Source organism: Leptodactylus fuscus, chromosome 8 (assembly GCF_031893055.1).
Source record: "Leptodactylus fuscus isolate aLepFus1 chromosome 8, aLepFus1.hap2, whole genome shotgun sequence".
Lineage (NCBI taxonomy): Eukaryota > Metazoa > Chordata > Amphibia > Anura > Leptodactylidae > Leptodactylus > Leptodactylus fuscus.
Genome location: NC_134272.1, coordinates 47,879,616 through 47,894,224, shown reverse-complemented (window position 1 = coordinate 47,894,224; position 14,609 = coordinate 47,879,616). Strand labels below are relative to the sequence as shown.

The 14,609-nt window shown below is 41.0% G+C and overlaps 1 protein-coding gene across 1 annotated transcript in view; it reads right to left on the bottom strand.

Annotated features, from left to right (window-relative positions):
* Nucleotides 1-14,114, bottom strand: part of XYLT1 (xylosyltransferase 1) — a 221,702-nt gene extending 207,588 nt beyond the window's left edge. The window contains exon 1 of the mRNA XM_075285507.1: nucleotides 13,791-14,114. Coding sequence (XP_075141608.1) covers nucleotides 13,791-14,081 — 291 coding nt within the window. The 5' untranslated portion in view covers nucleotides 14,082-14,114. The remainder of the gene's footprint in view (nucleotides 1-13,790) is intronic.
* Between the last annotated feature and the right edge of the window lie 495 nt (nucleotides 14,115-14,609).

Sequence of the window (14,609 nt, the reverse complement as noted above, 5' to 3'; positions counted from 1 at the left end):
CTACCTTTATTTAGATGTCTTCTCCGTGCCGCCATTTGGTAGAAATCCCGATTTTCGTCTGTATGCAAATGAGTTCTCTCACAGCACTGGGGGTGGTCCTCAGCGCTCAAAAAGCATTGGGGGCTTCACCAATGCTGCGAGAGAACTCTCCAGCACCGCCTCCATCTTATTCAGGAACGGCCTCTCTGCGCGTCTTCTTCCGGAGCTGGGTTCAAACTTCTGCGCATGCACAGTCAGCTCTGTCAACGGGCTTGGGGCAGAGCCAACTGCTCATGCCCACAGGCCACAAGAAAATGGCCGCTTACACACCTTACTGTGTAAGCCGCCATTTTTCTTGTGGCCGCGGACATGCACAGTCTGCTCTGCCTGAGGCTTAGAGGATTAAAACCCACGATGTTAGAAGACACAGGGAGAGGGCGTTCCAGAAGAAGATAGAGTCGTCGCCAAAGATTTCTTTCACAGCATTGGGGATGCCCCCAGTACTGTTCAAGTGCTAGGGCCCGCACCCAGTGCTGTGAAAGAAATTTGCACTCATTTGCATACAGACAAAAACCGGGATTTCTACTGAAGACATCTAAAGGTAGGAGGAGAATAGCTTTTCTTAAGGCTATTCCTATGTGTGATTAAAAAAAAAGTGATTTTAATGATAGAATCCCTTTAACAGTAGCCATTCTTAAACCCTAATATACTTCATACTTGTTCATACACAGATGCTGGCTGGTGAATGGCTCATGCAGGATAGACCACCTTGCAATGGACTCTACAAAAGTCAATAAGGTGAGTCAAGATTTGCCAGTCTCACGGCGAGATGGTCATGGTTATCCATTGAGATAGTCTGAACAAAGGCCTAAATTTTTGATCTCATGCATCCACAAAAGAAAAAAAAATTGCAAAAAATAACCAGGAAGAGTAACGCTGAAGTGATTATGTCCTTATTATGACTTCCTCAGCAATCTATATACATAGTAAACATTTTTTGCATGTCAGCAGTCTTTGGCAGAAAACATTAGAAATTTAGCTAATTTACACAAAATAAATAAGAAAGAAAGCAAAAAAGTTATTTCATCCCGACTTGTAGAATAAAGCAATGAAGATTTCTGGTGCAGTGTAAAGTCGCACTTAGCATTTTGGAGCATACATTAATTATCGGTTGCTGAAAAGACAATTTGGAAATTGCTTGGGTAGTGAGAGTTATTGAAGTCTTGCTTCTCCAATTCCATAATTGCAAAATACGCTTAAAAAAGGAAACCAATATTTTCCTTTCGTTCGTAAAGATCTAGTATTTGACAAATGCGATCCCGGAGACGTTTCGTTAATACAAAACCAATTAGTGACTCCTAATTAGAACGAGCATCGAAAATATCTGGCTGCTGCAATCCATGTTTTCATAAGCACTAAGAAGACAGAAGTAGTTTGCATAAAAACCTTATTTAATACCACCAGGCAAGAGTTACATCTCAATGAGCAGACATATTAACAAATGCGTTGGCATTTGTGCAATGACTTTTAACGGCGGATGCTAAAAACCCTATGGTACTTCATGACATATGACATTAATAAGAAGCTGTCTTCCCCGTCCCCATATATTTCCCATGCAGACGGCAACAGATGGGGTCTCTCTCTATATGCTATAGATAGGTGTGCGTCTTCACATTAGCATTCACATCTCACTTTTGCATTCACCTCATTGACTCCCACCCCGAGGCTGCATAAGACAATGCATTCAAACAAGATGGTGCAAAATGGCTGTCAAACCGATTATCCAAAGCGCTCATTTCACACCTTCTTTTCTATTTTTCCAACATGTGAGAAAGTGTTCCATTAATGCTTATTTTAACATGAATTCACTAGTAAATTGTCTTTTTTTTCTTACAGATAGAAATCCAAACCAAGAACAGTGTTGATGAATAAATAAAAATGTCATTTCAAATTGTTAAAAATGACAACTTTTATTTTAAAATCTGTCAATTCTGGAGAATCTTTTCTTAGAGCCCTGCGTTGCGAAGTCCCTCTGTTGCTCCCCCTAGAAATGTTGTATTTGACGACTGCATTAACTTTAAAGTGTGAGAAAGACGTGTCCCTTTATATTATGAAATTGGTCATCAGTGAGTAAGTAGGATCAAATCCTAAGGGTAAGTTCAGACGCGTTTTTTTGGTCAGGATTTTGAGGCTGTATCCACCTCACAATCCTGACCAAAAAGACGGCTCCTATTGAAATCAATGGGAGCCGGTCAGTTCTTTTTGAGCGACATGCTCATTCTTCAGGTCGATTCACCTCACGATTCGGCCTGAAGACACTCTCTCCTCCCGACTAGGCCCGTTCATTGGGCCTAATCCAGAGCGGAGTGTACGACTGGATGCCAGTGTACAACTGGATGCCGTTTTTTGGTCCGGAACCTAAGGCGGCCTTCGCCTCAGGTTCCAGACCAAAAACCCCGTGTGAACTTACCCACAAGGTTTATGGAAAACAGATCTGGGTTATTTAAAGGTAACCTTTCACCACCTCCACCAACTCCAACGTGTTCTTTAATAGGTTCTGTTCCACTGAATTTGGTGCAGTTGGGATTTTTTCTCCAGTTCTCACCACTCCTGAGCAATCACTTCTGATAGTTTCAGTAGAATTATGCTCTCTATTGTCAAGTGGGTGGTCCTAGGCTGGAGCAGAAAGACAGGAACCGCCCCCCTGGCAGCAGAGAGCACAACTGTGTTAAAATTAACAGCAATGATTGCTCTAGAACAGCGGGGGCTAGAGGAAAAAATCCAATATGCTGGAATTAAAGGGACTCTAGCACCACCAAATTACTTGTATGCTGTTGTATGGGTGGTTACTAGTCTATTGATTGTACCTTTATTTTGCTTTAAATTGTAATCCTCCTGCCAAAAAGAATCAACTTTTACTCTGCCCCATCCCAGACGCACATGAATTAAAGGTTTATTATCTTGGCACCAAGAATATACTTTGTCACAAGCCGGGTAGGTTCACTATGACACTGACAGCCGCTACAACACCATGTAAGTGATTTAGAAGTGATTGTGTTGGTGGCACACTCCCTTTACACATTTCCAGGAGGAACAACTGAGAAACTGTGGAAGATGATTATTATGGGTAATACAAGTATTTACTATGAGAGACAGGTCAGGAAAGATGACTGGTTTTGTAAAGATGGGCAATACCATGCGGTCTATAGAATTATTGTGATAATGTGGATTATTTAACCATAGTCACTGATGGTACAATGGAAATATCCTTCACTGGAAATGATGGTCTAGTGTGTTATGGCAACTTACAGGTTAAAAAGCTTTTTACAGACAGTTTTTACAGTATGCCACTAACAAGCCTGGAAAGAACAATTGCCAAGTAAAGGTCAAGGTAGTCGTACAACTGTAGACAACATGAAAGCTATAAGTTGACACTAGGATCGGGAAGGGATATTTTTGGTAAATAAAAAAAAAGTGCAATCCATAATACACAATAAGGTGAATGACTTAACATTTTACAAAATATTTATTCAATAGGGGGCACTGTTTTCTACACATCTATAGCAGATTATCTCTGACTCTACCCTACGTCTACCCTTCCCCATAGATATAAATCTTACATATTTAGAAATGCTTTTTACTTTTTTTTCCTGCATAAACACTTTACAGAATGTAGGAGAATCGTACGGAGACAAGCGTGAAGATTTTCACACTTCTCATAACAGCCTGTAGACAAGCTCAAAATACCACCATAGTGTAAAGAATAATATACAGCAGTTATTTACACCCATGTTTCGCTATAACTCAGTATATGACATTAAGCAGAATCCTGAGCTGTTTGTATCCCAAGAATCTGGTCTATGTGCGCCACTTCCAAGGCTCTTCTTTAAGAATAGCAATAAACCTCAAGACATCCGCTGAAGGCTTTACAGAAATAAACTAAATGGTTAACCTAGTCCTTTGCATTCAACTAAAATTAACTTGGAAATCCAACACAAGGGATGGGTTTTAAAGACATAAGCTATGGGAACAGAACCTAATAGGAAACGTGTTGTATCTGCCTATACATTGTAACAAAAGCAGCTCTGTAAGCAGCATTGGGTCTTGACTGCTTTTGACTGTAAACTAGAATGTTACCCTTGACTGACAGTAAGCAAAGATCTCAAAAACGACAAATCATGGAGCGTCTTATTAAGTTGCAAAACTTTTTATTAATTGGTAGTTAAGGCTCTGTTCACATCTGCCTTATTTCCTTACTACTGCTCCATCATAGAACCACAACAATGTAAATAATGACAATTCTGAATCTATTAACACATGTAACAGAGACTAAATTGTACTTACATAAAGGGATTCTACCACTAAACCAAGATTTTTTTCTAATTACCTTGTCGGAATAGCCTTAATAAAGCCTATTCGCCTCTTACCTTTAGACGTGGATTCCGCGGTGCCGTTCCTTAGAAATACCATTTTTAACCGGTATGCAAATGAGTTCTCTGCAGCAATGAAGGCGGGCTCCAGCGCTCAAACGGCGATGGGGGCGACCCCACTTCTGCCCAAGAGCTCACTCCAGCAACGCCTCCTTCTTCAGGTGCAACCCCGCCTCTTCTGTTTTCCGCCTGCACAGTACGCTCCTGTATTGAACTACAAGAGCAAAAGCGGAATCCCAAAAATGGCCGCCGGCCGGCAGTCATTTTTGGAAGGCGGCTCTTGCAATTCAATACAGGAGCATATTGCGCAGGCGTCGGAAGTTGGACCGGCAGAAGAAGACAGAAGAGACGGGGTTGCAGCTGAAGATGGAGGCGACGCTGGAGTGAGCTCTCGGGCAGCAATGGGGACGCCCCCATCGCCGTTTGAGCACTGGTGCCCGCCCTCATTGCTGCGGAGAACTCATTTGCATACTGGTTAAAACCGGTATTTCTAAGAACAGTGCCACGGAGACCATGTCTAAAGGTAAGAGGCGAATAGCCTTTCTTAAGACTAGTCCGACGTGGTAATTAGAAAAAAATCTTGGTTTAGTGGTAGAATCCCTATAAGGAAACCTCTGCGAACGGTTTGTCTAAAGCGCTGCGGGAAGAACCGCGAAGCATTGCCGCCACATTTTTTCCTGCCATGTGGGCCCTAAGCCTAAAAGGGTTTTCCAGGCTGATTAGGATACGTCAGCTGTAGATCAGGGGGTTCAAAACCAGGAACTCCGCTAATAAGATGGCTGAAAGACAAGTGGTAGTCCATGCTATATAACGTCACGTTCATCGCTCACATGGTATGTTCGCAGCTCAGTCCCAGGTGAATCTCAGATGAATGGAGATGAGCTGCAATACCAAGCATAGCCATTATACAATGTATGGCGCTGTGCTTGATTTTCTGTGAAGAGTCTCCAGCAATCATCCAAACACTACAGTCTCTTCAAACAGCTAATCAGAGGGGGTCCTGGAAGTTGGACCCCCCTCGATCTTCAATTGATGACCTATTCTAATTGATATGCCTGGAAAACCCCTTTAAGCATAAGTAGTTCCACTCATATGGTAGTATTTGTACATGCTTCCCCCAAAATACAAGCACTGGATCACATGCAACTTTTGAATCCCAAATTGCTTTTATAAGTAGTTATGCTCCCCAAGTGGCCGGCACCAGCCCTTTTAGCCTAAATTTGCATATACCATGTCCGTTGGGCAGTGCTGTTGGCAGATAAGCTATTGCATATACGTGCTATAATTCATTGTCCCTTGGAATGGATCATGACAGCCTGAATTCGGTGCTTTCCTATCGTTCCGCTGCATACATTCCATTTGTGTTTTGTCGGAATATACAATCGCTGTCTTCTACAATCACAACAAACACTTGATTATTCTTCACTAATTGCCGGGAATCGTCACATCTGATATTGAAATAATACAACTGTTAAACAGATTCATTCTTAAGAGAGCAAGAAAAACGTCAGACAGCCCATAATAAATGAAGGCGAGCGCAACCCTATTAGCAGATATTTAGAAGTAACTAGGTGCCTGTCGCTTAAAGGGAACCCGTCACATGTACAGCAGCAGGTCAGAGTAGGAGGAGCAGACTGGTATGCAAATTTGGGTGAAAAATTTAATTTCATTGATGCTCATTTCAGTGGGCGGTCCTACTCAGTGACTCACAGACCTCCCTGTAGAATCATGTAGGACCGCCCACTGGACTCCTAAGCCTATAATGAGAAAAGGTGAAATGAATGAATTACTAATACTGAATCTGTTCTCCCCAATACAGATGTAGAAGTTCAGGTTAACTCTGCTACAATTGCTTAAACTGATCAATAAGATCAGCTCATATCGCCTTTAACAACCTGATCAGATCCTCATATCGCCCACAGCAACCTAATCAGATTCTCATACCTCCCATAGCAATCTAATCAGATTCCTGCCCTGATTTTCATATGGGGCTCTGAAAACAGACATAAAATCTAACTAGATGCTATCAGCAACTTCTCCACTTTTCCAGTGAACCAGTTTTGATAAATCCCACATAATAAAGTTGTAGTTATCCTTTCAAAGGGATACATGGAAGGTGCCAAATACTGAAACACAGGAGCCGTGTTCTTAGGATGACTCTATGCGTGAATCATGGCAGGAATGAATAGTAGATGCCTTGTCTGACTGGGAGAAACTCATGGAAACTTACAGTATATGGAATTTATAAGGCTCCATTCACACTTCTGTTTAAATAATGTATGATATTTAAATGGTAGTGTTGGCTTCAAGGGATTTTCCAGGCTTTAGAAAATTGCAAGTAAGCTGGATATGAGTATCAAATATACGCCCTGTTAATATCCTCTGACTATTATGTGCTCCCCCCCACCAGTCTTTATTTCCATGGGTGAAGCAATTTGGTCCCAGCACGTGACCATGGCAGCCCCTCACTGACCACCTGACAATGAATGGTTACCCTGATGTACATGAAGCAGCCTAGTAAACCAAGGCCAGCAAGGACCACCGAGAGTAAGTGGATCATTCTAAGCTATTTTATGCCATTTCTAATGCCTAGAATGTCTATTACACTGATAATACTGCAAAACAGGATCTGACACTGACTGGACACTTACAGACTGTGTAGGTGCACTCCGCATTGACAAGGGGAATGGTAACACCCAGGTGTCAATTTATTCCTATATTTCCAGGATGTATAACAGAGGTACCGAACAATACAAAGTTCTAAGAAATTATGTTCCAGATCTATTATTTAATGGGGATTATAAGTATAAGTAAATTATAGATTATAAGTAAAATTAAAACTGCCAGGCAAAAACGGCGGACTTGTAAAAATTCTTTGTATGTCGATTTTGTGATGCAAACTGCGTCCGAGTTTCCAAACAGAGTCTCCTATGCAGATGTGAATGTTGCCTGAGGCCCAATTCACATCTGCATTTGGGTTTCCATTTGGGGAGTCCACTTGGGAACCCCCCTGAATGGAAACCTATACGTATTAAAAACCGGTTAACTTCAGGAAACCCGCGGACTCCATAAACTATAATTTCCATTATAGTCTATGGGGTCCACGGGTTTCCCAGGTAGCCGCTTTTTAATGTGTATAGGTTTCTGTTTGGGGAGTCCCCAAGTGACTCCCCAAATGGAAACCTGAACATAGATGTAAATAGGGCCTGAGCTACACATTAGACAGAGGTCAGTCACCACAAACCTCCTGACAGCAGCTTACACCTCACAGAGACAGAGGAGCTGACATGTTGAAATCTAGCATGATCAATGCTTACACATGTTTGGCAGGTTCTGTCAATTCTAATCTTATGCATATGGCCGGATTTAGCAGCGGTCTTATTGACCGTGTGATATACACATAAAGAATTTAAGGCTTATTCCTTCTGTCTCTCCCCCCTCACCGCCTGTCTCTATCCCTGTTCCCTCATACATTGTAAGCCCTCATGGGCAGGGCCCTCTATCCCACTGTGCCAGCTAGTCATTGTTAGTATTACATCTGTTTATATATTTTGTACTGTATGTAACCCCCAAATGTAAAGCACCATGGAATTAATGGTGCTATATAAATAAACAACAATAAAATAGACTTTTTTGGCACCCCCTTTTTTTTGTAAGGGCAGATCCCACTGGTAGGACCCCTTTAATGACAAAGTAATACCAATGAATAACTATTATAACTTTCATTGATAATTATTCTAATTATTATTTTTACACTAAATATTTCTTAAAAACCTAAAATTCCAAATACATTTTATATTAGATAGATATGAGAGAGAGATATCCTTATAGATAGCTTGATAGATAGACTGATATGAGATAAAGAGAGAGATACTGTAGATAGATAGCTGATAGGTAAATAGACAGAAAATACTGTAGATACACCAGATAGATAGACAGATAGATGGGAACATAGGAGACAAAGAGGCATACTGTAGACAGATGACAGATGAATAGATAAGAAACAGGGATACAGGAAAGAAAGAAAGAAAGAAAGAAAGAAAGAAAGAAAGAAAGAAAGAAAGAAAGAAAGAAAGAAAGAAAGAAAGAAAGAAAGAAAGAAAGAAAGAGAAAGAATAGACAGATATATTACTTAGACAGATTGATAATTAGATAGATATATACACATATGAGATGATGAATGAATACCGTAGATAGATAGATAGATAGATAGATAGATAGATAGATAGATATGAGACAGATACTTCAGATGGATAAATCAGTTACATAGAGGGATAGATAGTGCAATAAATATGAGATAGGCAGAAAGATACTGCAGATCGATATGTTAGATAAGACAGATAGGGAGATAACGAAATATTAGATATATACATATGAGATAGATAAACAGATATGAGATGGTCGCATGGTTAGATAGACAGATATGAGATAGATAATTAGATATAAGATAGTCGGATGGATGGATGGATGGCTGGATGGATAGATAGATAGATAGATAGATAGATAGATAGATAGATAATTAGATATAAGATATTCGGATGGATAGATAGATATGAGATAGATAATCAGATATAAGATAGTCGGATGGAGATATAAGATAGATAAGATAGATAGATAATTAGATATAAGATAGTCGGATGGATGGATGGATGGATAGATAAGATATAGATAGATAGATAGATAGATAGATAGATAGATAGATAGATAGATAGATAAGACAGACAGACAGACAGATAGATAAGATAGATATAGATAGATAGATAGATAGATAGATAGATAGATAGAGATAGCTATAGATAGATAGATAAGATACGATAGATACAGATAGATAGGATAAGATAGATAGATAGATAGATAGATAGATAGATAGATAGATAGATAATTAGATATAAGATAGTCGGATGGATGGATGGATAGATAGATAGATAGATAAGATATAGGTAGATATATAGATAGATTGATAGATAAGACAGACAGACAGATAGATAGATAATAGATAGATAAGATAGATATAGATATATATATAGATATATAGCTATAGATAGATAAGATAGATAAAGATAGATGGATAGATATAGATAGATAAGATAAGATAAGATAAGATAGAGATAGATAGATATGATAAGATAGATAGATATAGCTAGATAGATGATAGATAGATAAGATAGATAGATAGATAGATAGATAGATAGATAGATAGATAGATAGATAGCCTAATATGTTTGAAAGGACTTATACTACAAAAAAGAAAATCAATAAATTGTGTCAACATTTTTCTATGTCTAAAAACTGAAAATTTTGAAAAAAAAATTGAGTTATTCAGAGACATTGAATAGTAGAGTCTGCAATGCTCAGCACACAACGAATCCCCATTATTGTAAGATGGAACATAAAGGCTCCACAAACAGTTGTTAGACCGAGAAATCAGGGTCCCGGCTACCAGTTTCAGTAGTAATATGGCAATCTTAAATCCTCTCAAAGGAAACAGAATAACTGTAATACAAATCCACTCACAAGACAACATCTGTCAGATGCTATTGGAAAATTGCACTCTTAGAAAAGTGCCCAGTGGTTAATGGTATAGACGGCAGCGGCTACAGACACACTCTACTGTTTTGATGGTTGAAATGTTTTTTTGGCTACTCAGAGTAGAGGAAGAAAACAATGGCGAGCAGGAGTTGTGCGGGCCGGCAGATAGCTGATGATGTCTGATACAGATACACCGCTATCACACTGGGATTCTGCTAAGTAGAATCTGTTTTGTCCTTAGAGATGTGGCACATGCTGTAACACTGACTGGCTATGGGAGGTGTCACTGGGTGGCATATACATTACATAATATATCACTATGACAATACAATGTATCACATGGAACTGTTCCGTTCACTTTTTTCATGGACAGACATCAAACTGCAACTTACTAGTTGTTGCAAATCTACAACTCCATTGGCTGTCAGGGCATGCTGGGAACTGTAGTTTCATAGTAGTTTCAGAGCGACAGGAGGCAGACCATTGATTGTTTGATTATATGGGACAAGGGGGCACTTCATGGGCATTAAAATATTACTAGTACAAGTCCCTATATTGCTCTTTTAGGGCAAGAATACCACAGCCTGCACCATTAACACTTAAAAGGTCAAACAGGTTTGCCAGAATTAGTATTTGTTCAATAACGGATTTGTCACAGCTGTGCTATAAAACCAGTGTGAACACAGCCTTAAAAATTATTCTTAGCCAGTCCATAGTAAGATTACACTCACACCTATAGGCGGTACACTGCAGGGTAAAAAAAAAAAAAAAAAAAAAAAAAAAAGAACAGCAAAATTTCGAGCCTTGTTTTAGCAAACTGTTGTGGTTTTGTGATGCTGCTTATGGCTGGGTGGCTTATACCGGTAAAACACATAAGGGCACATTCATCAAGGCCAGCGTTTTATACTGCCCCTTATATGTTCTCTCCAAAGCAAAGGCTTCCTAATAATTGTGATGCATAGTGTGATCTATGCGCCACCAACTGAAATCTATTCCAGGTCTGAAGGCTACTATGATCTATGCCAGGCTTCGGGCGTTAGTAATCCTAAATATGACAAACAGTTAGGGCACCATCCCTCCCTGGCAGATCCTGCCCAGTTTCCACAGATGCCATGCCTAGTAGCTCAGAAAGTGGCGTAAAAGATGGCTAAAATGGCAGTTTTTGGTACAAGTATAACCTTGTTACACACATTGCTCACTTAAAGGGGACAGGCCATGAAAAATATTTATAAGTAATAAATGATAAATTGCTGATCACTGGGGGTCTATCTGCTCAGATCCCCACCAATCCTGAGAATGAGGGGGTGTATTACCCCTACTGTGAAGCCATCTGACCCTGTTGTGGATGCCCACACACCTCCATGCCCATTCTCTCATGGGAGTATCAGAGATAGCCGAGTGCTGTACTTCGGGGCCCCCATTGAAGTAAATGGGATTGGAAGTGCTTCAGTATCCACCAAGGGGTCAGCAGCCTTCACAGCAGCGGCATTCACTATAGGGGTAATGCACCCCATTCTCAGTATCAGTGGTCAGCCCCCGACCAATAAGCAAGTCAACCTCTACCTGATGGACAGAGGATGCCTATTTTTCGTGGCATAACCCCTTTAATGAATATGCCATATTGTTTTAATGTTTCACGTGTACAAGCCACATATCTGAAAACTGCACCACTAACTCACCGCACTACATGCCCTTGTAAATATAACCTTATAGCTGTTCATCGCTGTGCAAGTTTGCCATTACAGTATTGGTCACTCAGCTTTCCTAGACTCCTGAATGACATATCTTATAAGTTATACCAGCTGCATTATTTACAGCATTACAGGCAGGCTTGTCTATGAAAAGATTGGGAAATCTGGGTGTCAATTTAGCTCTCCCAATTATGTGGCAGCCATACTGGTTGTCACCCATCTTTCCCCAGAATGGATAACCAGTTCTTTTTTGTATTTTAGAGGGGCGCTCCTGCTATTGTCCTCAGAATATCCCAAATTTCACAATTTAAAACAGATGACAATTATAAAAGTGAAGAAACTGTACATAATATAAAGTGCTCTCAATATTTCCGTCTCCAGTCTCCACCAATGTATTGTGTCATTGTTATTAAAATCTGCATTCAATTTCTGCTCCTTCTAACAAGCCACAAGATGTTTCTCAAGTGCCCAAGTGGGGGTTTGGGTAACAGATTAGAGGCAAGGATCGGTGCTCTTAATCCCCTCCTCAGGAGTGACATTAACCTCATAGTCCCTGCTGTCACCAGTATCACCTACTATAGGTAGAAACTGCTAAGGTATGATGGGCGTTATAGTCAGCCAACAGCGTCAACACTCCCATATCCCAAAATAGATCGAAGTCTGATTTACTAGGACTAATCTCCCAAGCTCAGGTATTAGAGATGAATTTTTCATTCACTTCTATGGAACTATATCATATAATGTATGAGGTTTACCTACAGCTCTATGGAAAAAATAAAAGTAACTTAAAAGGACATGTCATTTGTGCATCACTTGACAAACTCAGCTCTGCTACATCACGTACGGCCACAAGTCAACAGGTACAAGCCTCCTCCTACATAAACTGTCAAGGACACCAAAGACTGGTAGGAAGGGGCTCGCTGTGAGAGGCAGGATAGGAGATGGGGTCTCAACACCAAATACAATAATAAAAGACGTGTAATATAAAATATATAATACACAGACTATAAAGAATACAATATATAAAATATATCCCTCGAAGCCTATATGTTATATATGACTTTGATAACATGATGATTTGATAGCACATTTCCAATAAGCTATATTACATAACGTAGGAACCCCGCTCTGTCCTATGTTCTATAGGGTGGAACAACCCCCTTTCTCCGTCACCGCTGGTATCTCACAGAGATGTAAAAATGGCTGAGGAAGCCCCCACTGCTGCATCTCAATCTGTGTCATTCTGTCACTTTCTCATGCTAGAACAAGCAAACATCTGAGCAGCACATCACACAAGGAAGTCGCACTCCGACGCCGACATTTCCAGCACAACACATCACACAAATGCTACAACAGAGGCCACACATGAGGATTGCATGAAGTGCCCACCGTCTGCACACAGCCGCTATGGCAGGGGCCAGGCATCCCTTCATAATAGACTATTTAAAGTCAGTCAAGTGGCAGTGATGCCAGCTTTGCCTGTTGTGCCATTCAACACGCCGCCCATAGACGTTGCAATCTCGAATTATTCAACATTGAACCAAGTTTCCACGAAATTCAAGTCAATATGTTAGTGAATTCTCATAAGTGGCTCACCGGGCATTGCGTATCTCTATCATTTCGAGGATTTGGTGTCTTAAGACATAAGGATGACTCGCTTATGGTCAGCTATAAGAAGACAACCCAGAATTCTTCTCCATGCACGTAAGGAGACGGTCATGAGTGCCAACATGTCATGTACCAGTATGACCATCGAAATTCCATACTGGACGCCATTCATATATTTGCACTCTATGATGCCGATTTAGGAACTGCTATAAGACCCAATATGCAAAAAGGTTTCTGTTTATCTACATCCTAAATTTTTGCTCCAGCTCCACCATTTTGTTACCAAACAACCAACACATTTTTATCACCGCCATGGCATTTGCCACCTAAAATCTGCAGCAGGTATGGCTGGTGTAAGCGCACATACCCCTACACCAAAGACAAAGCACTCTGAAAAGTTTCCAGTCACTTGGGTATCCATTCAGACTGAGCAGCTAGGCAGCATGCACCATGCAGGTGGCACCAGAGAGGACCACTGCCTATCTATCACCTGGTGCCAGTGGTGACTAGTGCCCAGTGTAACCCTATGAGCCCTGCATTCCTCTGCACCTACCAGAGCTTGGTTGTGCAGTGCTCCTGCCGCTCCTCTGCGGCGCTGCTGCTGCTGCTGCTGCTCAGGTCCGAGCCGGGGCTCATCTCTGTGGCTGCCGCTGTCCCTCTTCTCCCGGCTGCTGCTGCTGCCTCCTCCTCCTCCTCCTCCTCCTCGCTGATCGTCTCCTGAATCCAGGCTGCTGAAATTCCACACGATGAGAGTCTGGATGAGCAGGACGGTGAGAGCCGCTGCAATAGCCGAGCGGGAACGCCTGGCCAGCCTGCGAGGGCATGATGCCACCGCCACCACCATCTTCACTCACTAGCAGAGCCCAGCAGCTGATCCTCACACAGCAAGGAGGGAGACGTCACCACAAATAGGAGGGAGCTGCAATGCAATGTGGCAGGCGGAGGCTGAGACCCCTCCTCTGTCAGGAGAGCTGGGGGATGTACACAGGGGCTTCTCAGCACCAAAAAATCACACACCCCCACAGGCTGGCTGCTGTGTGTGCTGGGGATGAGGAGACACCATACCTGGATGCTCAGGGCGGGAAACATACTGCATGTATACACCCAGTGATAAATGTATACATACAGCTTCATACGTGATCTATAGAGTATGCAGTGTATCAATATATATATATATATATATATATATATATATATATATATATATATTCCATTTAAGTAGTCCATATAAATATATATATATATACTGCATATACACATCTCCATGCATGATCCATACTATATGCAGTGTATCAATATATGTATATGCTCCACAATATATGCTCCATATAAGTAGTCCATATATACATAGATGCATCTTTATACATGCTCC